Source organism: Aricia agestis, chromosome 13 (assembly GCF_905147365.1).
Source record: "Aricia agestis chromosome 13, ilAriAges1.1, whole genome shotgun sequence".
Taxonomy (NCBI): Eukaryota; Metazoa; Arthropoda; class Insecta; order Lepidoptera; family Lycaenidae; genus Aricia; species Aricia agestis.
This window is the reverse complement of record NC_056418.1, coordinates 11,669,959-11,696,235: the sequence shown is the minus strand read 5'-3', so window position 1 is coordinate 11,696,235 and position 26,277 is coordinate 11,669,959. Positions and strand designations below refer to the sequence as shown.

Below are 26,277 nucleotides of genomic sequence, written 5' to 3'. Positions count from 1 at the left end.
CGACGCAACGTAGGAGAGGGAGTAATATCCCCTTTCCTTACTGTGCGACTTTTCTGTCCGTAAAAGTCTTTCAGTGAAAAAAAATATGCGGACGGAATTAGGGCGCCCATAAAAATATATTATGGATACGATTGGGGGTGCCATCATCGGCGTTGGATCATGTTGACGTCCCTACTAAGTATTCTATCTAGTACTTTTATCGAATATCTAGTATTTTCATAGAAAACTTATAAAAGATATGTGCGATTCTTTCACAGAAGACGTAATAAATCAATTTGCCGTAGACTCTCGAAAATTACATTTAAAATAGACAATGTATAAGTAACTGGTTAAAAAAAATTATAAAAAATATATACTTATACTTTTTCATTCTTTATATAACACCTATCTTATATAAAATCCGATCCCCCCCCCCCTCCTGATGCAAATCTCATCCTTTCTCAGGATTAAAAGTATCAGAACCAGATATCACCCAAGTCAGTCCTTCAGCATAAACTAGAGACAGACAGACATATTTAATAACATAAATATTATGTACATTTATAACGTAAATATTTACCATTTTCAGGAGTAATGAACGCAGCCGACTACTACGGGCTGGACGAGCTCCGTCGTGCGTGCGCCGGCTTCGTACAATGCTGCATCACCGTGGATACTGTCTGCGCACTGTTAGCATCCGCCGAGAGATATATACAGTATAAGTGCACTAAGTCGCTGGTGCAGAAGGTACGTAAATCAATTTCAAAATATTCAAAACCATCGGCCAAGTGCTAGTTGGAATTGTGCACGAAGGGTTCCGTACCATTAAGAGTCCGGGTGCCATCGAAATTCTCATACAAACGTAATACCACGATCGTTTTCCATACGAAAATATTTACCATAATATTTGAGTTATTATTCGGCTTAAGATAGTAATTACCTAGGTTTTAGTATGTAAATATAAAGTAAAAAATCTTAGTAAATAAAACCTAAAAAATTAATACAAATGTAATAAAGTACATACTTATATGTAAGTAATTGTCCCTTCTCCTTGAAGGGGGAACAAGAGGTCCCATAACAGGGGCCTTTAAAAAAAAAAGTATGTAAATATTGTAATCGTTCATATTTTTGGTATGTAAATATTTTGCAGTGAATCTTTGTACAGGAATCTAGGTAATTACTATCTTAAACTGAATAATAACTCAAATATGGTAAATATTCTCGTATGGAAAATGATCTCGGTATTACGTTTGTATGAGAATTTTGATGGCACCCGGACTCTTAAAGTACAAAAATTGTGATTTTTGTATTTTAGCCCCTATATTTTATTTATTTTTATTAATGAATTTTATTATTAAAGTATTAAATACTACTTATTATTTTGTGAACATTTTAAGTGCCTATCTGTGAAATTATTGATATCTAGCTATAATTGTACAAAATTACGTTCTTTGTTTCCTCCCTTAAATATTTCTTTTATTTTGTTTTTAGAATTTGTTATTATAACGGCAACAAAAATGAATAAAAATTTACACCTGCCGCGGTTACCATTTCCAGGTTCTGGAGTTTGTGGACGAGCACGGCAACGAGGTTCTCAACCTTGGGTCCTTCACGCTGCTGCCGCAACACGTCGTCAGGCTCATATTGGCAAGAGACGAGTTGAGAGCCGACGAGTTTACCAAGTTTCAAGTAAGAATGAATGACTTTTTATTGCACAAAATGAAACGCAAAAAAAAAATAGAAAATAACGGGCGCACTCACGACATTTAATGATTATAATATGGTCTGAATTCATATTATATTAAAATTGAGCTTGTGTCAAAATCCTCATTTAATTACAGTTATGATGATGATGATAATCTATATATTAATACGTGAGCCAAAAACTTTGTAACCCTTTTGACGAAATATGGGGAAACATAGGTGAATGAAATTTTGCACAGTTATAGTTTATATGGTGAAGGAATGCATCGAGCTAATATTATTTTAAAATTATGCTTTTATGATACATTTTTTTAACAAATAAAACATCACACACACTACAACACACACACACTAGGAAAAATAACAGATTTTTGAGTGACAAGCCTATACATACGAATTACACTCTTTTATTTATGGTTGAAGTCTGTTGTCAACAAGGTGACAAATTGAAAATGGATTATAGTTTTTTATTGAATCTGAGATACTATTAGACAATGCTTACACGGCCAGTCTGAGATCAGCTGAGTCCCAGAGACAAGAATTGAAAAAAATATGATAAAGTCAATATTTAAAAAAAAAAATAGGTAGTAGTCCTAATGTCGTTGGAACTAAGGTCGAATTGCGGCCATTGGGCGATCTCTATTAATATTAAATTCGTCTCTGAGTGCGGTGGTGAAGTTCATACGAGACAACAAAAAAGATATACCAGAATATGAATATCAAAAAGTAAACTTACTAGACTGAGCGCATGCACACATTATCAGGATTTCAGATAACTGACGGTTTTGACTACATTCTAACTCTTGAACAAAGATAATATGTAAAAAAATATTTCAATAGCACCTTATTTAATAGGTCATTGAAGAATCTTAATATTATCCTAATCAGAAAAAACTATATAAAGTGGAAAAAGTGCACGCAAATATTGTTTTATTAGTGTTCAACATGCATTTCCACCAAGAACCAACGGTACAATCAATTACATATATAGAAAAAACTATATTTAAGTTTATTATATAAACTTTATTTAAGTTCAGTACATTTAAAATATATACATAATAATATATATTATATATTTTACGCTGCTGTCTAAAAAATATTACTTTTACAGGCCGCTTTGATGTGGAGCAAGAAATACTGCGATACGAATCAAAACATGATCCTGAAGGATGTGATCGGCAATTTCCTGGAATACATCCAGTTTCACAAGATACCAGCTAATGTTCTGATGAGGGAGGTCCACCCGCTTGGACTGGTGCCGTATTCTATAATCATGAACGCTTTGGCTTATCAGGTGCGTAGCGTAGCTCATAATAGTATCACTAGATTAGGGGTAAAATTGGACACAGGGTAAGTCCAGCTAATTCAAGCTCGCGCTGATTATGGGAGCATTTTGTTCATTTGACTCTATTTTTTGCTTACTTTGTATCCAAACTTACTCTTACAAGATCAACAATAATAAAAACTTACTTAAAGATGTACACTGTGCGTGCAGATGGTTTGAAGACGACATCGATTGTATTCTCTGCTAGGTTAGAATTGCTTTTAAAAAGACAAATGCAAAGTATTATTATTTATAACTTAATAATATATTATTTTAATAGTATAACTGTAAAAAAAATTGTCGGTAAACACAGTGTAGATATTTTTATTGTTATTAATGTAATAATATGACACTCATATTTATCAGTTTTTTTTTCAACTTAGGGCGTTTGTGCACTACACGGAATTTTACCGTCCGGCGTTCATAACTTTCACGTTTGCCATATAAATAAGGTAGGAAATCGAGATGCCGCGCCGCGCCGGATGGTAAAATTCCATGTAGTGCACAAACGCCCTTACTCTTTTACTCATATTATTAAAATCACGATCATTTAAATTTTCTACTGCATTGCAATAAAATGGTTGATATTATTTTAATTTACTTTCGCTACTGTCATCTTTAATTTAGTTTCATTTAGAAGAGTGTTGAAAACACTACTGTTGCAGGCAGACCCGGCCAGCGTAGATCCTGGCAAGCTATCCCCGGCTCGAGTGCGCCGCGCGGGCCGCTCCATGTCTGTGCAGTCATCGCTCGACCCCTACGGCTCAAACACCACCCTCTCCTCCACCGGCTCGAGCGATGTCCCGTCCTCAGACTCTCGGCACAACTAACGCGAGGGGAATGTCCCCCATCCCGCGCCCGATCCTGTCCCTGGACCTTCCACAGCTCAAGACAAACCACCCGAAAAACTCGGCCTCTTCTCTTCCATAAAACGTGCCGCCAGCAAGAAGTTCGGCGACCGCCGATCACCAACACCCAAGACCAGAGAACCCCGATCGAAATCTGACTCCATAAAGCACGCAGCATTAACTAGACAAGTATCCGAAACCGTGGCAGCAACAGTCGATCCCACTTTCGAGAGATGCAGACCAAGAAAACGTGATAGTGAAACAGAATTCCCAGTACGCAAGTCGACATCTGAAATATCTGAGAGTTTCCCATTCGTAAGGAGGGCGTTGGCTGAAATAGAGAACGGATTGAACTACTTTAGACGCTCAATAACGTCTGATACACCGGAGCCCAAGCCTGGGCCTCGCTTAGGTTCGGGAGGGGAGCTGGTAGTAGTAGTAGCAGCGGCCGAAGATGATACCCCTTCATCGCCTCCTCCGCAAATGGGCTTAAAGGAACGTCGCGGTTCAAGAGGCTCACCTTGTGCCAATTTGCCTCCGCTGCGACTGCCGTCTGCTACGCCTGAGTTGTCACCGGGTCGGCTGTCTCCGAGTCGCTTGTCACCGCAACGCACAAAGGAACCGATGTCTGCTCCAGTGATTGGGAATCCTCCGAGGCGAACGCGGACTCGGTCAGAAATGCCTCCGGATCCTCCGCCCCGATCTCCGGATACCCCACGCCCTGCGTCAGTATCACCGAAACATACGTTCTCCTTCAAAATCGTCTTGAAGAAAGTAGAAAGTACTCCTAATACTTCATTCGATCGACCGGACCAATGAGAGTACCTCCTCTAAGCGCGTCCACGATTGTGGATAGGAGTACTCGAGGCAAAAGCGCTCTCTCCATTTTTCTAGAACAGCTAGCGTAGTTAGGATTATGCGAATTTGGTATTTCACGAATCTTTAATGAATTCCCGATGTCTTATGAAACCTAGGGACAGGCTTCTCACTATACTTTGAATCTGTCAGAGTTGATATTTCTAAATAAATATATTAATGGATAAAAATAATATGTATTTTTGTCTTTGTTGATAGGTAGTAAGAATGATACGTGTACTTCAGTGTCAAAGTGTGTATAGTGCAGTGAGCACTGAAAATCTTTGCTCAAACTTTTCCTTGATGACTAAACTAAATTAAGTCCTGTTAAAGTTAGTACTTTACAAAATTTTCTAGACTTTTACAGCTTTTTTACGTTTAATTTTTACGAGGGTTAGTTGTTTCAATTAAATTTATTTAGCAAAACTGTAATAAGTTAGAAAATTAATTGTTTATTCTTCTCATTATTGAGTTAAATTGCAAACAAAATTATTAGCTGAATAACTTATGATTAACCCATCAAGTCCCGGTCCCGGTCACCGGTAAGCGAGACACAATAGAATAACAATAGATTTCCAAGAATCCACGATCGAAGGATTAATATGCACTCACAAGAACATCTTTGTTGATATCCTTGTTAAATTAATATTCTTGGCTTATGTAATCATTTATATATTGTAATCATAATCATTCGCTTTTAGAATTTAATCTATACGATTTGAAATTTCGAAATCACATTTGTGTTCCTTCACTATAATGTACAAACACGAAAACCTCTCCATCTAAATGTTGTAAGATTCTTGGGTACCATGTTGGCTATTTCAAGTATTGAGAAGAATAGTCCTGTTCTTTTTATTCATGTAGAAAAATTACGTTTTTTATATAAGTATAATATTATATAACTTCTTAAAAGTTAAAAAAATATTTATTAATTCAAGCCCCATACGCTCACTGGTGAACGAGACACAATAGAATATCTATTGTCTGGTTTTCCCGCGATCGACGGGTTAAAGTGAAATAAAACTGTAAAAGGGTTTCTGACAGACCATGCCAAAAGTTTTGTTCAATTTTTGGTTTTGATTCACCCTTGATTTTACCAATTGGAAAAAAACATTATATAATGGTTATAACTACGGTTATAAGCAGCAATTCTATGATAGAAAAAATCTTGAATTAGCCAACACGGTCGCCTGTATGATGTTAAATGTGCCTGTATGATGATGATATATCGTGATCCCTTTTGAATGTACCTTTTATACGAAGTATGTGTTTCATGTTATATGAAATGTATTTTTGTAAGTTGTATGTTACGACTAAGGTGTTGATTTTTAACAATCTTTTACGCGAAAGTTTACTGTGTCCTTGATACATTGAATCTTCGATTTGATGAATTGACAAAGTCTCTGAATATTATTTTATCTGTTGCACTGAAGGCATTAATTGACAGATTGATGCTGCATGTGGGCTGGTAACAATTTCAACTCTTTGCGTCAGTAATGTAGTTAATAGTGTCCTTAAATAAGTGTTCTGTGTAACACACACGAGCGTCCGTGGTCTAATGGGTAGACCTTCGGTTCGCACTCCTAGAGGGTGCAGGTTCGAACCCGGGTGGAGGCGTGTACCTATGAGACATTTTCTGATCTCAGGTAAATAATACGGACGCTCGTACGGTGCAGGAAAGCATCGTGAGGAAACCCGCACATAGTTGGTCCCAGACGTATTGACTAGTTCTTTCCTCTGGACTAGGCCGACTATGATGCGAGAATGCCGTATGCGCTTGGGCATCCATACGGACATTTAAAAATCTTGTCCCAGGCACTATAGTATTTGAGGAGTGGTTACTTCGCTCTGAAAAATACTGTATAAATAATCCACAACGGATGATTTATACAGTATTTAGTAAAGGCCTAGTTTGTGTAACACTTATTTAAGGACACGTAACTTAATATTAATATTATGTACAAGGATTCTGGGCACTTGGATAACAATTTTGATGTAAAAAGATTCTATTCATAGGCGTTAGTGATTGGGCATCTATTCTACTAGGAACTATTTTTTTGACAAGTTTTACTACAGGTTTTAGTAATTGCTTGGCGCTGTATCTAATCAGCAATCCATGACGTCAACCTAAAACATTGTTAAAAATTAACTCAAAATATATAAAAGAGGATAAGAAAACTGTATGGTGAACTATATAATACAATACATTTATTTTGACAATCAGTTTACTTGAGTTATGAGAAGTGTAAGTTCTATTTATTTTTTTAATCGGCGGGATATAATAATTGTGTTTTAATATTCAAACAAGTTAAGGCTCGTCTATAATAGTTAATTTATTATTACTTTTACTGTTAAATTATTGAAAGGATATTATTTCTGTCGGTTAGGAAAAAATAAATACAATTTCTAACGCCCTCACACATTACGCAACCAGTTTGGGAAGAAATTTAAGATAGGTCGAAGAAAGAGAACAGCACGACTTGTTTACATTGCAAGGTGACAAGGCGATGCATTTTTTTATTGTTTTATGAAATAAGGGGGCAAACGAGCAAACGGGTCACCTGATGGAGAGCAACTTCCGTCGCCCATGGACACTCGCAGCATCCGAGAGCTGCGGGTGCGTTGCCGGCCTTTTAAGAGGGAATAGGGTAATAGGGTAGGGGAGGATAGGGAAGGGAATAGGGGAGGGTAGGGAAGGGAATAGGATAGGGGATTGGGCCTCCGGTAAACTCACTCGCTCGGCGAAACACAGCGCAAACGCTGTTTCACGCCGGTTTTCTGTGAGCCCGTGGTATTTCTCCGGTTGAGCCGGCCCATTTATGTCGAAGCATGGCTCTCTCACGTATTGAAATCCCAAAATGATTGAACTTGAACCTCATTTTCTACGCAAGAAGCTACACATTGCGTTGCTTAAAAAAACTGCCTTTTCTTTGAAAGGCTCATTTAAAATGCATCGCATAATCTCGTCACTATGCAATATGAACTGACCCTTAGTGTGTAAACGTAGAATAAGAAGTCCATTTTACGTACCCGGCAACCTAACTGGTTTTTACAGTATGTATTGGTGTACTCGACTCGTCTGTATTGTATCTGTTGTATCAAATGTTGTGTTTCTTACTTATATTGTGTAAATAAAATCATAAAGATATTTCTGCTTTTTATTAAATATTTGCTTGCATTGGCAGTTTAAATTATATAAATATTATATTATGAACAGGGGTGACAAATAAAATTTCGGATAATACTTTAGTTAGGGTGTGTACTGTGTGTATACTGTATGCCTCTTTTTTCAGAGCTGCTACTTAAGTAGCAGCTAAAAAAAATTAAAAGTATTTTTTGGGCCTCAGTGTCTTGAGTCTTGACTAAGCCCCCCATACAAAAATTAAAAACAAATTACCATTCCAGAGCTGCTACTTTCACAGTGAACTCTATACAGGGGGCACATATAAACTCTAAAGTATCATCTCTTTGATTCGCCGCTGAACCAGTACATAATGTGTATAGGAAATGAGATACCATCAGGTAGGTCAAAAGAAAGAGAGAAGTATATTTAGATTGAAAGATGAATAATATATTTATACCCGGCGACCGGATGAAGAGAAATTTGAAAACAGAAAAATTCTTTAAGCTTCGAACAAACCTATGCGTTAGTGACAGGGGACGCGGTACGCGAGACGGGAGCGTCTGCAACGCGAAACTGGCCGTGCACACCTGCGCGACTACGGCGCGAACCGTCAAACTTCATTTGTTAATGAACAGTTACTGAAGACGCACGACTTTATCTGGTGTATGCTAACTGTTGTGGTAATAACATCCTCATACTTAATATCAGAGTCCGATGCGTCGGACGGACGGACATGAGGGTTGCAAGATGCTAAGCTTGCTTTTGATTTGGAAGGTGCAGAGGAATAAAACACGTCCACAATGGTCAAATTGAATTAATTGAGGCGCCTACCACACGTACATGCTTGGCTACAGATTTGCTTGCGCATGCCGGCTTGAACACTGAACATTGTGCGTGTAGTTGGTAAAACTGTAGTACGCGCAAGCCCCAAAGTTTGTCTTGTTGTTTTTTAAACTTGCTTGAAATTCAGGCATGCCTTCGTGTAGACTTGTCTGCGCGTGTGGTTGGAAGTTCAGTGTTCGAGCCGCTCTTTGTCGGTCAAAATATGGTGTTAAAATGCGCGCACGCTGCTATAAAATGGCAGATTTACGTACATATTATAAACGTCAGTTTGCAACTGAATTCATTGAATTATAAAAATATCTGCTCGCTCTGTGGAAGATCAAATCGAAAAATTATTCTGACAGGAATATAAGAAATACGCATATGAGAAAAAAAATATTTATGCATTATCAATTTTGTCACTAGCAAACACTGGAAAAATTAAAGCAGAAGAAATAGCTCTTCATTGAGAAACATTTTTTATACGCCGACGATCTCGGCAAGAATGTAGCTTGCGCGTGCATGTGGTAGATAAGTCAATCTTACATCTTTTCATGCGAGAAGCAAGCGCTAGCAAAACTGTATTCTTAATATCATGACACAATCTATCAAAACGTAAACAAATCAAAAAATCATAAACTAAAGAGTTGTACAAAATAATATAAAAAAGGTTTTAAAAAAGAAGTCTAGTTATGTACACTTACTTCAAAACACGCGTCTGACAACTTGACGCGCATGTTTCGCTTTGCCGACGCGAACACTTCGCGTCGCGGTCGCGTCGGTGTGCACGGCGCGGGCGCCATAAGATTACATGGGCAGCGTCCGCCGCGTGGTAGACGCTACCGCTTCGCAGTCGCTTTGGACGCGTAGGTTAGTCCTAAGCTTAATACTTACATTTTCTCCAAAACCAAAACCAGTAAATTTTACATTCTATCAAGGTAAAATAATATACAAAGATTGTACTATCATTGGCCATTTAAAACAGTTATTTTAAATTGACAATGATTTGACATTATAATAATATTAGATAATGTCATAGACATAATATAATGCTAAAGACCAACAAAGAGTGCGAGAGAGAAGAAAATCCTTTATGGAATTATAACAAGATGAAAAGAGAGAGGCAGTCTAATGAAAATTGTAACAACTTTTAATTGACAGGTCGTCAAAAGTCGTCAATCGTGTTTATGCCCTTTCGGTATTTGCAATTTATTATTTAAATCGTATGTTATTTTCAACAAATACTATTATATATAACAATAATAACTTGTGCTGTGAGTGATTGCAGTGTAAATCATAGGAATAATCCTGAAAAATATACATTTCACCCGTAATTAATCTTCATGTCCTAATTGCTACGATGTGTTTATTTTTGCTATATTCTGGTCTTTAGTTCTCTATTTCAAATAAAATATTGTGAATCCTCCCTTTTACTTTCATATTTTGCGTAACTAAAGGTACTATTGTTCCTATATTACACAAATTTTGAAGAAAATTTTTTCATCAAAATTTCTTACATATACGCTAGTGCTTGAATCAAATTTATCGATATGCTTATGGATATTTTACAATAACATAAATCTAAAATAAAAATCATTTACCTTTATATATTTTATCACCTTAAGCCCGGCCGCACATTTTCCGAAATTTCTGATCAGAAAAATTCGGACGCCCGGCGGAACGCACTCTGTTCATACATTTTGTTGTAGACCCATCATACTAAAAGAATTTCTGACGTGTCAAAATGTATGAGCGGGACGGGGCGTCCGAATTTTTGTGATCAGAAATTCGGAAAATGTGCGGCCGGACTAAAAAGGACATATTATCTTATTTTAACTAATATAATATAGTATAGTATAATATAGCTAATATAATATAACTACTATAATATAGAGTGACTCTAAAACTAGAGGAAGGTTTATATTTATATATCATAATCATTTGTTTTACAGATTCCCTTAAGATCCTCTAATAAGAGGAAAATGGCTGAAATTAATTGGGCGTGTTGGTTGGAATCCCAAGAAAAATTCAACAATATGTAGGCAAACATTTCATTGAAAATTTTTTAAGAAAAATTAGAATAAATACTATTTTGGTTAAAGGAGCTATCTCAACTTTATTTGTGCCAGTAAGTTTGACATACTGTTGCACTTGGTACTGAAGCAATTATTAAAAATAAGCAATTATAAGCAATTAATGCTTTTTAGTTCATTTAAGATTATACTTATATGAACTAAAAAGTATTAAATAATCCTTATTCTGTACTCAATCTTCATAATTTTGAAGTCGGTACCAGTCCTAAGTATATAAGTTGCTGTTATACCTATTCTGTCAGAGAATTGGCGATTAGGTTAGCTGGTACCGATTGCAAAATAATGAAGATTGAGAACAGAATTAATACTGAGTACAGAATAAGAATTATTTAATACTTTTTAGTTCATTTAAGTATAATATTACTATTGTCATTGCCTTGGAAGTCGGTTTTAATTTTTTGTTTAAAAATAATAATTTTACTCATTTTAGCTGTCCTTAACGTTTTCTATACTTACAGTTGGTGTTTTAAAAAATCAAAATCAAAATTGCTTTATTTCTGAACAAATCTAAAATAAAATATATTTTCAGAATACATGGTGCCTACCACCGGTTCGCTAACTAAGCCGACGAGAAGAACCTGCGTAAGAAACTCGCACGCCCACTTTTTACCAAAAAAAGTGAGAAAAAAAATAATCTTTTAAAACAAAATTTACAATGCTGTAACTAAAAATTATACAATGTAAACATAGATAGATACATAATAATTGTAAGTCATGTAGAAGTAGCCTTGCAAGCAGTCATTCAGCATTCTACTCCCAAGATGTGCCATCAATTATGAAATCATTTTGGCTTTGGCACAAAACGTTCTTTGACTACTTTTTTAAATTTATTAATCGAAATATTTTGAACGTTTTCTGGGACCATATGTTCCCATTTGAATATCAAGGAGTCACTTCGATTTCTCATTGTTTCCATCACCAGACCACCACTTTTGTGAACATGATACCTACTCGGAACAATACAATGTACAGCAAAAGAAAAAATTTGAAAATCGGTTCATAAACGGCGGAGTAATCGTTGAACATACATAAAAATATATCCACAGGCGAACGTCTAGACTCCTCCTGTTTGGAAGTCGGTTCAAAATAATTGTAATAAAATATTATGATATTTTATAATATGTATTTAATTTAAGAATAAAATATAATATACTATGTGTGTTGTTTACTTTCAACGTTTACTTTCAATGTAAGGACTGATTTACCAGATAGATTTTACCTGAGTAATAAATAAGTAACTTTATAATTTGTTAAGTGTAAATTATTTACCCCTATAAGAACCTCATGTCATAACATATCCGACGATTGAAAAATCATTCCAAAAGAAAATGTGTATCTACTTTTCAATCGTCACCTTTTTTTGCCAATTAAAATTTATGATACCTAATTTGAAATACAAATCTATCAAAGTTGCATATTATTTATTTCTTATAGAAACTCAGGTAAAATAACTCGAACGGACTAAACTATCGATAGCAAAATACTATACTATCGATAGTAAAATATACATCACTAGCACACGCACACATTGACAGATCAAAAATGGTCACGCTTTTTCGAGTTGTCAGGTGGTCTTTACGACAGTATATATTATGTCTATGGATAATGTCAATGATGTTTTATTAAAGATGGCATATGCTCATACAAAGGGGTCCTCAGAATTTGTTCCTGTACGACATATAAATACCTACCTCTGGTATATCTATAAATAACAACAATGAATACGTTACGAATGATATAGAAAAGGATTGCTATATAGTATATACTTTGAGTTGCACATCGGCACGCATGCGTGATTATTCTGTCACACGATTATCTGTCCTTATTACGCTGCAGTTGTCGTCCGTATTTTCTATCCTTTTTTAGTTTAATATTTTGCATTAAATAATTTGTCGATAATGTTGGAAAATATCCAAATAGAAATTAATTACTAGATGTTTTCATGTACTCACTTGTGGTACGTAACTTTTTCATCCTTTTTTACCTTATAACTATAATTTTTGCATTTCCTAAAAACGCAGCCTGGCATTTTAAGTCAAAAACGTGACACAATAATATTCTCACGTCGTCACTCGCTGCCAACATGCAACTAATTCAAAAGAAGGCACTTACCTTGATTTGGCCGTATCAGACTGTACGCGCTAGTGCGATATCTACTTTTTTATAATAGAATATCATAGGTTAATGTAATAAATGAGATTAAATAGCTCCAATATAAGTAATTATAATTTAAAATAACAAGTACAGTTATCAAAAATTTTAGTATTTAATGAAATGAAATAAATAGCACTTAAAACCAACTTTCAAAATATAATATAGAAAAGACGTCTGGTTTAACTTTATTCCTTTAAGTGAATGTGCTTTTGTTCTTTTAAGATTATTATAATTATAGCCCAAAAGTTATTTCGCACAACCACCATCACTAGGGAACCGTGGTTATTTCACGATAAATACGTGTCCTTTGCATGGACTCCATACCAAATCCATATCCATACTAAAATTATATATATGAAATTGAGTCATTCGGTCCGTCTGTCTGTTTATTTACGCAAAAACCACTGAATCGATTTTTTTTTATTCGGTATGGAGTGAGTCCCGGATAAGGACATGGGATACTTGCTATCCTGGAAAAATGTACGGTCCCCACGCAATAAATGAAAACAGAGTTGCGGGCACCATCTGGTTTATTATAAAACCGGTTTAAGAGGTTTAAGAAAATATTATTCCAATAATACCTAATAATATTATTGGAAGGAAGAACGAAAAAGGGCTAGACAGAAAAAGTTGTAACGACATAACACAAAAGTTTCGGTATATTAGCGAAAATGATATAGTTGCGGTAGCGCGTTTTTCCCTCTCTCTCTTTGTGTTTTTTTTTTTACTTTGCTCCATCCGGGCGTCCCTTGACACCTCTCAAGTATTTTATTTTATGCATTTAGTTTTTATTCATATGGATTCATAAAATAATTCAGTTGGATATTCTATTTATAACACCGATATTTCAAACGGATTTGGGTGCATTAGTGAAACAAATGTTCTGTCATTCTGTTCAAACATGATTCAGCTCTCAAAGGCATTTGGAAAGATGAATAGAACGATTTATCATAACTTTTTATCGTTTACTATCAGTGGCCAAGCGAAATCGGAATCGCTGAATGTAAAATTTTGAACATTATGTTATCTGTAAAATAATGGGAAGGTTACTAAAGTGTACTAAGTTTACAGATAAATTTATTAGTTGGTTCGGATAATGGTAAAATTTTGTTATTTTCGTATCTTGCATAATGTCTTATATTTAAAATTCTCGTGTCACAATGTTAGGCCGCATACTCCTCCGAAATGGCTTTACTGATTTTAACCAAATTTTATATGCATATTCAGTGGGTCTGAGAATCGGCTACTGGGTACTTTTTATATTGATAAGTGCATTTGTTGAATAAGTAATAGTAAATTATTAGAACTCGAGACTAACGGCGACTATTGTTTGTGCGACGGGATAGCGATGGACGATTCCATGCTGACATAGTTATTTAGTCACTTCAATAAAATAATACGGGCGAAATACTTTATACGGCAAAGAAACATTTGCTGGGACAGCTAGTCTTATATAATATATTGCAGGTTAAAATAAAGCAATCGCTTTTTAATAAACGCAACTCATCATTTCTTGTTAGCACTGCCTTTTTTACGTCCAGTAAGTAAATGTTATATTAGTATCTAATGTTATTTAAAAAATGTTAAAGAAAATGTTCATTAGTCACGTCATAATAATATAATATTATTATACTTTAAAAATATTACTAGCTGACATGCCAATCGTTGTTTCGCCATATACATTATTTCTAGTATCAATATAAAAAGTACATGAAAATCTATTCTCAGGCCTAATGAATGTACTTACAAAATTTCTTTAAAATCGTTTGAGCCGTTTTTGAGGAGTTCGCGCAAACTGTGACACGAGAGTTTTATAATATTATATTATATTAGATGTATTATGAGAGAAACCATGAAATTCAACCACTCTAATCAAAAAGCAACCACGCAATCAGCCTTCTTCTTTGGAAGTCGGTTAAAATGTCTCCGAATATGAACCAGTCATAACTATTATACATTTTACGATCTATATTACTGCGCGACATACGGAGAGGTCATGAAAACGATGATTTGATTAAATCCCTGTCTCGTTTACGGCAGCTTAACGCCATAAACGATGGTTTATTTTACTGACTGAGATTAGAAATCAAAGTATATTGTGCTGCGGGCCAAACATGTTTGGATGATAAGGTCAAATAGGAATTGTTACGTAAAGGTCGGCGGGGCTAAAATGGTCGCTTTGAAGAATCATGATATGAATCATAATATGATTCATTTTTCTAAAATCGCAAAATGCAACTCTGCTTGCAATTCATTTCTGTATTTTTATACTGATTTGAAATTTGTCAGTTTGACAGTTTTGACAATTTATTTGCTGAATTGATTGAGAGGAATTGCTAAATGTGACCATTTTAGCCCCGCTGAGCAGAGGGGGCTACTAGTACTTATATACAGTAAATAATCCGACACGTTGCATACGTCGTATCAGATTATTTTTTTAGGGTTCCGTACCCAAAGGGTAAAAACGAGACCCTATTACTGAGACTTCGATGTCTGTCCGTCTGTTCATCTGTCCGTCTGTCCGTTTGTCTCCAGGCTGCAACTCAAGAATCGCTATAGCTAGAATTCTGAAATTTTCACAGATTGTGTATATTTATTGCCGCTAAAACAACAAATACATACTAAAAACAAAATAAAATTAATATCTAAAGGGGGGTTCCTATACAACAAACGTGATTTTTTTGGCACTTTTTGCTCCATATCAATAATGGCAACAGGTAGGTACTTGATTTTTTCTCAAAGTCCTTAATTATATGTGTACTTTAATATTTTATAATAATATTAAAATAAAATAAAAAATTAAGGGGGGCTCCCATACAAAAAACACCATTTTTGGTCTAATTTTGCTCTATAAGTACGGAGCCCTACGTGCGCGAGTCCGACTCGCACTTGGCCAATTATTCTTTATATCTATAGACGCTGCACACCACGTCACCCTATACCCGTGCTAAGTACCCGAAGGACTTGTGTTACGGGTACCAGACAACGGAAATATATTTAATACTTTTATACTATACATATATTTGAGATTTTTAATATATCATACACATATTTAATTACACATCCAGACCCGGGAACATTGAATACTTTTTTGTTCCGTCGGCGGGATTCGAACCCGCGACCCCCAGCTTGAGCTGCCACACACTCAACCAATTGCGACACAGAGGTCGTCATGACAGAAACGTTGTCAAACGTCGAACAAAACTGTTTACTGTCTATGCTGGTACCGCACTCTAGCGTGAAAATAATCAGACCAGATAGTAGATTTTTTTTTTTATGAAATAAGGGGGCAAACGAGCAAACGGGTCACCTGATGGAAAGCAACTTCCGTCGCCCATGGACACTCGCAGCATAAGAAGAGCTGCATGTGCGTTGCCGGCCTTTTAAGAATGAATAGGGTAATAGGGGAGGGTAGGGAAGGGAAGGGAACAGGGGAGGGTAAGAAAGGGAATAGGGTAAGGGAATAGGTAGCCTCCGGTAAACTCACTCACTCGGCGAAACACAGCGCAAGCGCTGTTTCACGTCGGTTTTCTGTGAGAACGTGGTATTTATCCGGTCGAGCCGGCCCATTCATGCTGAAGCATGGCTCTCCCACGTAGATCCATTCTCATTCTATGGGCAGCAGAAGATCGTTGCATAACTAATTTTGCCATTTGCTATGAAATTAGGTATAATTTGAGTCCCGGGAAAAACGAATTTTTGGCGCACTGAGTGGCTGGCGTCTTTTAGAATTATATAAATTGTTGTAAAACTCAATTAAATAATTATACACTTTACTTGCACTAATTCCATTTTAATATATTTATTACAAAATAGTTAAATACACGACCGGTTTCTAAAAAATCATCATCAGGTCTTTTTTCGAAACCGGTCGTGTATTTAACAATTTTGTTATAAATATATTCAAATAAAGTGGAATAAGTGCAAGAAAAGTGTATAATTATTTAATTGAAGATGAATTTCCACCAAGAAGTGACAGTACCTTCAATATCATATTGTTGTTTATTGCGAGGATAGAAACTTTGCGATACGTAATATCATATTTTCAGTTCCAAGCCAAACGTTATCGTCGCTAGTATTCATTTTATTTCTTTCTCATAACTCGGTCGTTATCACCAGATGTTCAGCTTAATGTGTCTTCAATTTATACGCCTTATACTCAAATGTTAATTATACTACATAAAATTCGAGATTATGTTTATGTGTCTTCAATCAACAAGTTAGTTATTTTACAGGTATGTTTCCCATATTATACGAATTTATGCGCATAGTAAAGGAACGTCTTTTGAGAACATTCTGACAAAATTTCAATAAAGCATGGCATAATTATAATATTATGCCATGCTTTATTGAAATTTTTATTTTAAACAGTAAACAAGTACCTACTTATATTTCTACAATAGATTTTAATCCATCTATCGTGGATTCTTGGAAATCTATTGTTATTCTATTGTTGTCGCGATCACCGGTGATCTTATGGGGCTTGATAGGTAAAAGGCTATTTACATACCGACCATAAGCGATAATTTGTATTTCCACCATGATTTTGAAGTTTTCAAAAGCATTCACAATAGTCGTCTATCGCGGGAAATCCGTATGAAATCTTACCGGGATCCTTTCTCTGGTAAGCTTAACTGGGCACTGCAATCTCAACAAGCGCCTTAAAATAATAGGTATTAGTGGCGTAACGACTTGCAGCTTATGTTAGGAGAAGGAGGAGACACCCACTTTCTCTTTAACTGTCCTGCTCTTCTTTTTTGGAAGCTCCTATTCAATCCTTAGTTTTTTATACCGAACCAATATTAATCATTACATTAACGCTCAATTATTATTAATAGCCCTCGTATTAAAGATAATTATAGCTCATATTATTAAAGATATAAATTTAATCTCTACTACTAGAATTACTCTTTTATTGTGCCCGCCATGATGAATACGAGTCCGTTTAGCGAAACCATTACGTCTGAAATCCCGATTTATCTCCATCTAAAGGTCATGAATTGTAAAGCTAAAGTCTTGTTTTTCCCAAGATGTATTGTAGTCACGTACAAAGGTTGTACAATATGGATTTGTCTTGTGGAATGATTAATTAAATTAAATGTCGAATGTTGAAGTGGGTGTAAACGATGTTTAATATTTTTCAAGTTATTACTTGGAAAATAAAAAGCGTTGTTATTCGTTTTGTCTTGTTTCTTGTGAAAATTCGATAGTATTTGTGTGAGAGAATTTAATTATAACAATTTTCAAACGTCAATTCTAAAAGAATTTAAAATATATTATTTCAAATATATATAATATAATTTATATAAAAAGTATATTATAATAGAAATTAAAATATACTTTTTATATAAATTATTTATCACAGGTGTGAAAGTAGTTCCTTTAATTTTTTTAAAACTGACTTTCAACAGGAGATTATAATATTATATTTCAAGTTTTATAATATGACTAGCTGTTGCCCGCGACTTCGTTCGCGTGGACTTCAGTTTATAGCGCGCGGTGTCAACAAAATTGGTCTCAAAAGCTTTTTAAAACCCTGGTAACCCTTAAAGGAGTGAGCACACTGAGACGGGCCGTGCCGGGGCTCAGCGTGCCGGGGCTCATCGCGAAAATCCGCCTCCATGCAATTTGTATGGAAGCGGAAATCCGCTGCGCCCCGACACAATGTGCGATACGCGCATCCGCTTCCATACAAATTGTATGGAGGCGGATTTTTGCGATAAGCCCCGGCACTGCTCACTCCTTTAATCAAAATCAAAAAATCAAAATCAAAATTGTTTTATTTCTGAATAAATTTAAAATAAATGTTTTTAGAAAGTCCATGATGCCTACCACCGGTTCGGGAACTAACCCGGCGAGAAGAACCGGCGTAAGAAACTCGCACGGGGCACGCAAAATACCCAAAACAGCAGTGTAGTGTGCACATAATATTATTTTTTTAAATCAAACTTTTTTATACCAAATTTTAAGGGCGCTTATTTAGCATAACACAACTTAGCTGCATTACACAACTTTAGCTTTACCCATAAACTATTTAGTATTTATTATTGGTATGCTGTTGTTTCTGATATCTATGTTGGTAGGTGAGTTATTTGATGATGTGTATAACAATCGAAAGAATCGAAAAATTAAACCCAACATGGTACCACCTACATAATATGAGCAAGCGATAGCGCGATCTAGGCGACTCTTGGCGCCATCTGTTATGAGTTTTAGAACTAACTTAATTTGAACAAATTTACCCATAAACACCCCCTTACAACCCCTTTTTCCAGTAAAAAAGTAGCATATGTCTTTTCTCAGGCTTTAGACTATCTGTGTACAAAATTTCATTACAATCGGTTCAGTAGTTTTGGCGCTGTTGTTTCTGATATCTAAGTTGGTAGGTGAGTTATTAATTAATAACGTGTATAACAATCGAAAGAATCGAAAAACCCTCCTCAACATCGTACCACCTCTTATAGAAATACATATTATGAGCAAGCGATAGCGCGATCTAGGTGACTCTTGGCGCCATCTGTTATGAGTTTTTGGAACTAACTTAATTTGAACGAATTATATAATACAACCCCTTTTTCCAGTTAAAAAGTAGCCTATGTCCTTTCTCAGGCCTTAGACTATCTGTGTACAAAATTTCATTACAATCGGTTCAGTAGTTTTGGCGCTGTTGTTTCTGATATCTAAGTTGGTAGGTGAGTTATTAATTAATAACGTGTATAACAATCGAAAGAATCGAAAAACCCTCCTCAACATCGTACCACCTCTCTACTCAACAACTACTCAACAAAAATTGTAACCGACTTCCAAGGTAAAGACAATAGTAATTTTCTTAAATGAACTAAAAAGTATTAATTAATAATTCATATCTGTACTCAGTATTTCTGTTCTCAATCTTCATAATTTGAAGTCGGTACCAGTCTTATAAGTTGCAGTTAATTTTTGTCATAGAACTGACGATTAGGTTAGCTGGAAGTTGGTACCGACTTCAAAATAATGAAGACTGAAAACCGAAACACTGAGTACAGAATATGAATTATTTAATACTTTTTAGTTCATTTAATCTAGATCTACAAAAAAGCGGCAAATTGCACATATAAATTGCGCTAAAGTTAGCTGCTACGGAGTAAAAAAGAAAATATGGCTACGGAGTAAATTATGAAGATTAAGAGGAGTCCACACCGCCTACTGTCATGACTGGTACCGACTTCAAATTATGAAGGTTGAGAACATATTACTGAGTACAGAATATTAATTATTAATTAATACTTTTCAGTTAATTTAGGAAAACTACTATTGTCTTTACCTTGGTTTCAATTTTTGTTTAAAAATAATAATTTTTCTCTTATTCGTTAACCTTAAGATTTTTTATACAGTTTTGGCGTTTTCATCTACGACTTTAGGTTCATGAAAAGTGATCAGATCAACTACTTAACAAGATCCCAGTTTTACTATTTGGGTGTAAGGACGGGGAAAATTTCTCTTTTTCATTTTCTTTTTTATCACATTTTGCTGAAGCGGACAAAGTCGCGGGCAAAAGCTAGTTTATACATATATTTTTAGATATTAAGTATATAATTGGAATCTCGGAATCGGCTCCAACGATTTTCATGAAATTTAGTTTATAGGTTTCGGGGGCGATAAATCGATCTAGCTAGGAATAATTTTTAGAAAATGTAATTTTCTTCGAATACCGAGCAAAGCTCGGTCAAGTGGCTAGTAAGTAATACAATGTTATAATTAAATAAAGTATACATTTCTTGTACTAAGAATTTTATATACATATTACATACGTTATCGACGTCAAATTGATAACCTCTTTTTTGTCGTCGACCTCTTTTAAAGTCGGTTAAAAAATTATAGCATGTTTTTCCCTAACCTCCACGGTTTGCATTTTCGCGTGTTCGTCAGCGGAATGTAGTAAAAGTATTCGATCGACTACAACTCTTGGGAAATTTCTCGTTCGATAACTTTTATTGAGGTCCTTGTGAAGAGATTGTTAGATTAGAACAAGGTTGCTAACGATTTGCGAATATCAAACAGAAGGGAATTTTTATCGCTTTAACTTAAAGGTCGATTTATAAAATTTCGTTGCATATTAATCCAGCCTTTAACACGTTGATGGACAGTAGGTACTTTTGTACTGTTGTTCCTAGTTTGACAATACTTTTTTCATACATTGCCTATAATCACAACATGCAGGAAATCTATACATCTATATCTATACATCTATACATATAAATAAAATTGGAGTGTCTGTTTGTAATATTGAAAGAACCGTTTTTTACTAGATGCATATGAATGTATATTGGGTACATACACCAAAACAACATTTTTTACAATTTTTGTCTGTATGTCTGTCTGTCTGTCTACCTGTTTGTTCCGGCTAATCTCTGAAATGGCTGGAGCAGTTTTGACGGGATTTTTTTAGGCACATAGTTGATGTATACATCAATTACTATAGTAAGGAATAACTTAGGTTACTTTTTAACCGACTTCCAAAAAGGAGGAGGATATATTTAACTTTTTTTATATTGGTTCGCGGACAACTCCGTCGTTTGTAGACCGATTTCCAAAATTCTTTTGTTGTTCTATGAGATGTAGCCCAGATTTGGTAACATGATCACAAAAAAGGAGATCTGATGATGCGATCCATGAGATATCGACAGGACTCTTTAAAATTTATATGGAAACATATAGCGATTTTACGTTTTTCTGAAGGATTTTAAGCTTAAACTACCAACAAATAAGAATTTGCGCCGAAGTACACCCTGGTTCCGAAGATGCTGTACAATGTACATAACTCTTGAATCCTTATAGATAAATGTTCGGCAATTTTGGCATTGTTTCAACAACTAAAAGCATATTATTATGTCAATGTGTCAATAATACTAATCATCATCGTCACTATTATTAGGCCATGAATTATCACATTATTATCAAAAATATTGCCTTTGATTATATTATTGTTCCACCATTTGTTGACTGATTTTCGAAACTCTTTTGTTGCTATATTTTAGTGTTTACTGTTTATAGAGGTACAATAACCCTAATTTGGTACAAGTGGAGTGGTGATCTGATACTGAAATTCGTGAGATATAGAGGGAACTCCTGGATATTTTTTGGGACACACATAGACGCGTCAACTATTTCTGCACTTATTTAAGAGGATACAGCAGGGGCTAGAGAAATGAAAAAAAATTACGTGTAATATCTATAGCTCCCTTACCTCAAGCCTATACCGCAGAAAACGATAGAGACAACTGCAGAAAATCAACGATTCGATGTCCCCTGATTCCTTCTCTAATACTTAACCGATTTAAGTACTTTTTTCACTAAAGATTAAAGAAAGGCTTGAGCTGTGTTCCTATGTTTTGCTTTTTTTGTATAATCTAGCCAAATCTGTTTTCTGGACGTTTGAGTGCAGCGGAAAATCTGGCCATTTTTTGGGGTTTTTGAATGTTCATATCTTATTTAATAATTAAATTATGAAAAAAAGGAAAACATAGGGAAATTGTGTTAGTGGCCGTAGATATTCAGGAAAAAAATATAACTTTACTAGCATTATCCAGGGAGGAAACAGGGGACAGCGTTTGTATGGAAAAAAGGGCGGTGTGGACTCCTCTTAATCTTCATAATTTACTCCGTAGCCGTATTTTCTTTTTTACTCCGTAGCAGCTAACTTTAGCGCAATTTCTATGTGCTATTTGCCGCTTTTTTGTAGATCTAGATTAAATGAACTAAAAAGTATTAAATAATTCATATTCTGTACTCAGTATTTCGGTTTTCAGTCTTCATTATTTTGAAGTCGGTACCAACTACCAGCTAACCTAATCGCCAGTTCTATGACAAAATATAACTGCAACTTATAAGACTGGTACCGATTTCAAATTATGAAGATTGAGAACAGAAATACTGAGTACAGATATGAATTATTAATTAATACTTTTTAGTTCATTTAAGAAAATTACTATATCGTTACAATTTTTGTTTAAAAATAATAATTTTACTCTTATTCGTTATCCTTAAGATTTTCTATACAGTATTGGCGTTTTTATCTATAACTTTAGGTTCATGAAAAGTTATCAGATGAACTACTTAACAAGATCCCATTTTTACTATTTGGGTAAAGAAGGGGAAAATTTCTCTCTATTTCATTAATATTTTTTTTATCACATTTTGCTGACGCGGACGAAGTCGCGGGTAACAGCTAGTATATGTAGCACGACAGTTATGCGTCCATAGGCATCATCCGTCAATCAGCTATCGTCAGCAAAAGGGTTTTTGCTTGATCTGAGAGACGAAGCCGCATCAAATAATTCCTATACTCTTTTTTTTTATGAAATAAAGGGGCAAACGAGCAAACGGGTCACCTGATGGAAAGCAACTTCCGTCGCCCATGGACACACGCAGCATCAAAAGAGCTGCAGGTGCGTTGCCGGCCTTTTAAGAGGGAATAGGGTAATAGGGAAGGGTAGGGAAGGGAAGGAAATAGGGGAGGGTAGGGAAGGGAATTGGACCTCCGGTAAACTGACTTCCTCGGCGAAACACAGCGCAAGCGCTGTTTCACGCGGGTTTTCTGCGAGAACGTGGTATTTCTTCGGTCGAGCCGACCCATTCGTGCCGAAGCATGGCTCTCCCACGTATAAATTTTTGCTGCTGTTCTTAAGAATCCCTACCCGCCATCTACAAAATATGATTTTATTTTTATGGAAACCATTTAGCAACCCATGACGCCATCTAGAGGCGTATAAGTGTTAGGATGAGTCACTTTTGTACGGAGAAAAAAAAATTGACAGTTTTCTTTGCAGCACACCGGCAAAAAGGTGCCAAATTATGAGTTATATAGACTACGAAGTTTGACAGCAATCGGAATTCATCTTCTGCCTCCGGTTTCCTGTGAAACCTGACAATAATATGTTTGAAAACAACTTATGAGCAGGGCGTTCAAAGTTATACTAATTAATGTTATTTATAAATAAAAATCATTAATCAATAGTAACTATGTTTCTTGAATAGAAAACAACATTATAAGTTGTTTTTTGAATAATTATTTAATAAAGAATAATCATGAAAGTGTAGGGCTTATTTTGTGGCCAAATTATTTTTGCTGTCAAAAAAAAAAAATTGGCATTGCTTTTCGGGAGTCTCCTCCCTTTCTCTTGCTCTTTTTATACATAAGATAGTAGCCGACGCTTCAGTCTCAGCCTTGATTGCTCTTTCTACTTGTTATGTGTATGACAAGGAAGGCGTAATAAACCCAAATCTCCTTCTCCTTTCGTTGAATGAACAATCGCAAATTTTCTTCGCTTACCGTTACAGATTTGAATATGGTGGCTTATTGATATTTTCTTGTCAGTTCAAAAGGTATGAATATGTAGAACTTACAGGAAACTTAATACAGGAGCGTAAAAATTAACAATATAATATGTTGCAAGGTGCAAAGGGAGTTTCTTTTGAAACGTGCGAACGGAGAATGTTTGCGCGAGTTAGCCATTGGGCATGGGACACTTTGCCTGGTGATTGGTTTGCTAAATAGCTAGAAAATACGCCTGTTAAAACTGATTCAACTATTCTGTACAAATATTTTCGTTTGTACTAATGTCTTCCGCAGAAAGCTTTGATAAGTTTGTTGGAATAGATAGAAACTGAGATATTAGGTCTTTTTTCACAGTTTTCAGAAAATATATATTCAAATAGTCAGAAAATGTCTGTGGTCCAGATATACTGCCATAAAACAGATGTCTAAATTGCAGTTCATTCATATTATGTAATAAACATAATATATTAGTCCACTGCAGGGGTTTGTTCAGACTTTTTTCTAGCAACCGTATAATACTGCCATATTTGCCAACATTTACGTTACTGGCAACAATTGATCCATTGAAATATTTGCTTCCAAGAAAAAAAATGAATATTTCCTGTTCTAAACACTTTGCAGTTCTTGAAGGAGGTCTAACATAGCCTAAAAACTCGTTATCTGTTTGGTTGTGTAGAAGTCTCACCCACAATCGTTTTCCTAGTTGTTTGTTGGCCTGATAAGAAGCTATGTTTTCTTGCAGGTATTTTTCTTTATTTTTAAAGCAAGTACATATTTTAAGAATATCACGATACTCGCAAGCCAAAATATCAAGCTAAACTTCAGCTTGAAGACGAAACTTTTCCAACTTGTTTTCTGGTATTTAAGGTTGAGACTTCAGAAGGTTTATTTTATTTTAAATGATAAGTTTTTAACATTCGTTTTAGTTTTTGTAAACAATAGTCTTATTTGTCGTAAGTTAAAACTAATTACACATAAATTAAATGAATAACTTGAAAAAAATATTGTAGCAACTTGAGAACAAAAATCTGCATTTTTTTAAATTTCAATCAAAATCTGGAGGCAGTAAAACTTAAAAGAATGTAATAAAACTTTACATACTAATTAAATACACCGTTTGGCACCTTTTTATCACTGAGCAGTTTAAAAAAAGTAGAAAAAAAAATTTTTGACCCACCCTAATAAGTGTGCGGCGTGGGCGGGACGAAAAATTTTCAATGTGTGCGTGACCTTTAATTGTGTGTAATTCATTACTTGGTGACAGTACAATAGTCTAAGATACCTCTACAGTGACAGTACAAAAAGCCGCACCTAAAGGTTGTATGAGAAATCGATCGTCTTGAAGCGTACTCTCTGTGGCTCGACCTAAACTCATACGTCGACAGGCGTACTGTCGTATCGCTTTTTAACATTTTTTTAAGAATTTACGTCTATGGGCGGTACCGTCCATCAACGTGTTAATAGTGCTTCCAATCTATATCGACCTTTATATGGTTTCGGAACCTATTCGTTGCTAACAAACGAACTTTTCGTCTAAGTATATAATTTTAAGATAATAACTTTTTACTTTAATTATTAGTTTAAAACTACACTAAGCCCAAACCCAAATATTTCAATGTCTAAAACCACTCAAATATTTTAATTTAATCAAAAGCTGTTAAAGAATGCTGAAATAAAATATTCATCTACAAAGTACATGGAAGTCATTTATAATAAACCTTTGTGCTTTTTTTACCAAAGAATTTAATCTGCAAAGTCATTAGGAGTTAAAGTACCAAAGCTTTTTCATTTAGCGAAACTTAATTTGTCCTTAAAAATAGTAGAAAATTTCATTTGCTGGAGTGGACTTAGTGCAACAGTCGTATTTTTTATCCGACTCCGTAAAACAGCCTGAAATTTTTCCTATAATTCTCTAAGATCTCCAATAGTCTTCTATGTGATAATGGGTTCAATTCCCGCGTTAGCAGGCATGGGCATTACTCTGGCTGATCACATGACTGTTTAACAAGAAAGATGATCTCAAAAAGTCGAACCTGCGGCTGATCTCTTCATGTGAT

The 26,277-nt window shown here is 35.1% G+C and overlaps 1 protein-coding gene across 2 annotated transcripts in view; it reads left to right on the top strand.

Moving 5' to 3' along the window:
* Nucleotides 1-3,917, top strand: part of LOC121733052 (serine-enriched protein) — a 34,384-nt gene extending 30,467 nt beyond the window's left edge. For both annotated transcript variants that reach the window (XM_042123151.1, XM_042123150.1), the window contains 4 exons: nucleotides 569-726; nucleotides 1,537-1,668; nucleotides 2,795-2,977; nucleotides 3,673-3,917. In XM_042123151.1, the coding sequence (XP_041979085.1) occupies nucleotides 569-726; nucleotides 1,537-1,668; nucleotides 2,795-2,977; nucleotides 3,673-3,837 (638 nt within the window). In that variant the 3' untranslated portion in view covers nucleotides 3,838-3,917. The remainder of the gene's footprint in view (nucleotides 1-568; nucleotides 727-1,536; nucleotides 1,669-2,794; nucleotides 2,978-3,672) is intronic.
* The last annotated feature ends 22,360 nt before the right edge of the window (nucleotides 3,918-26,277 follow it).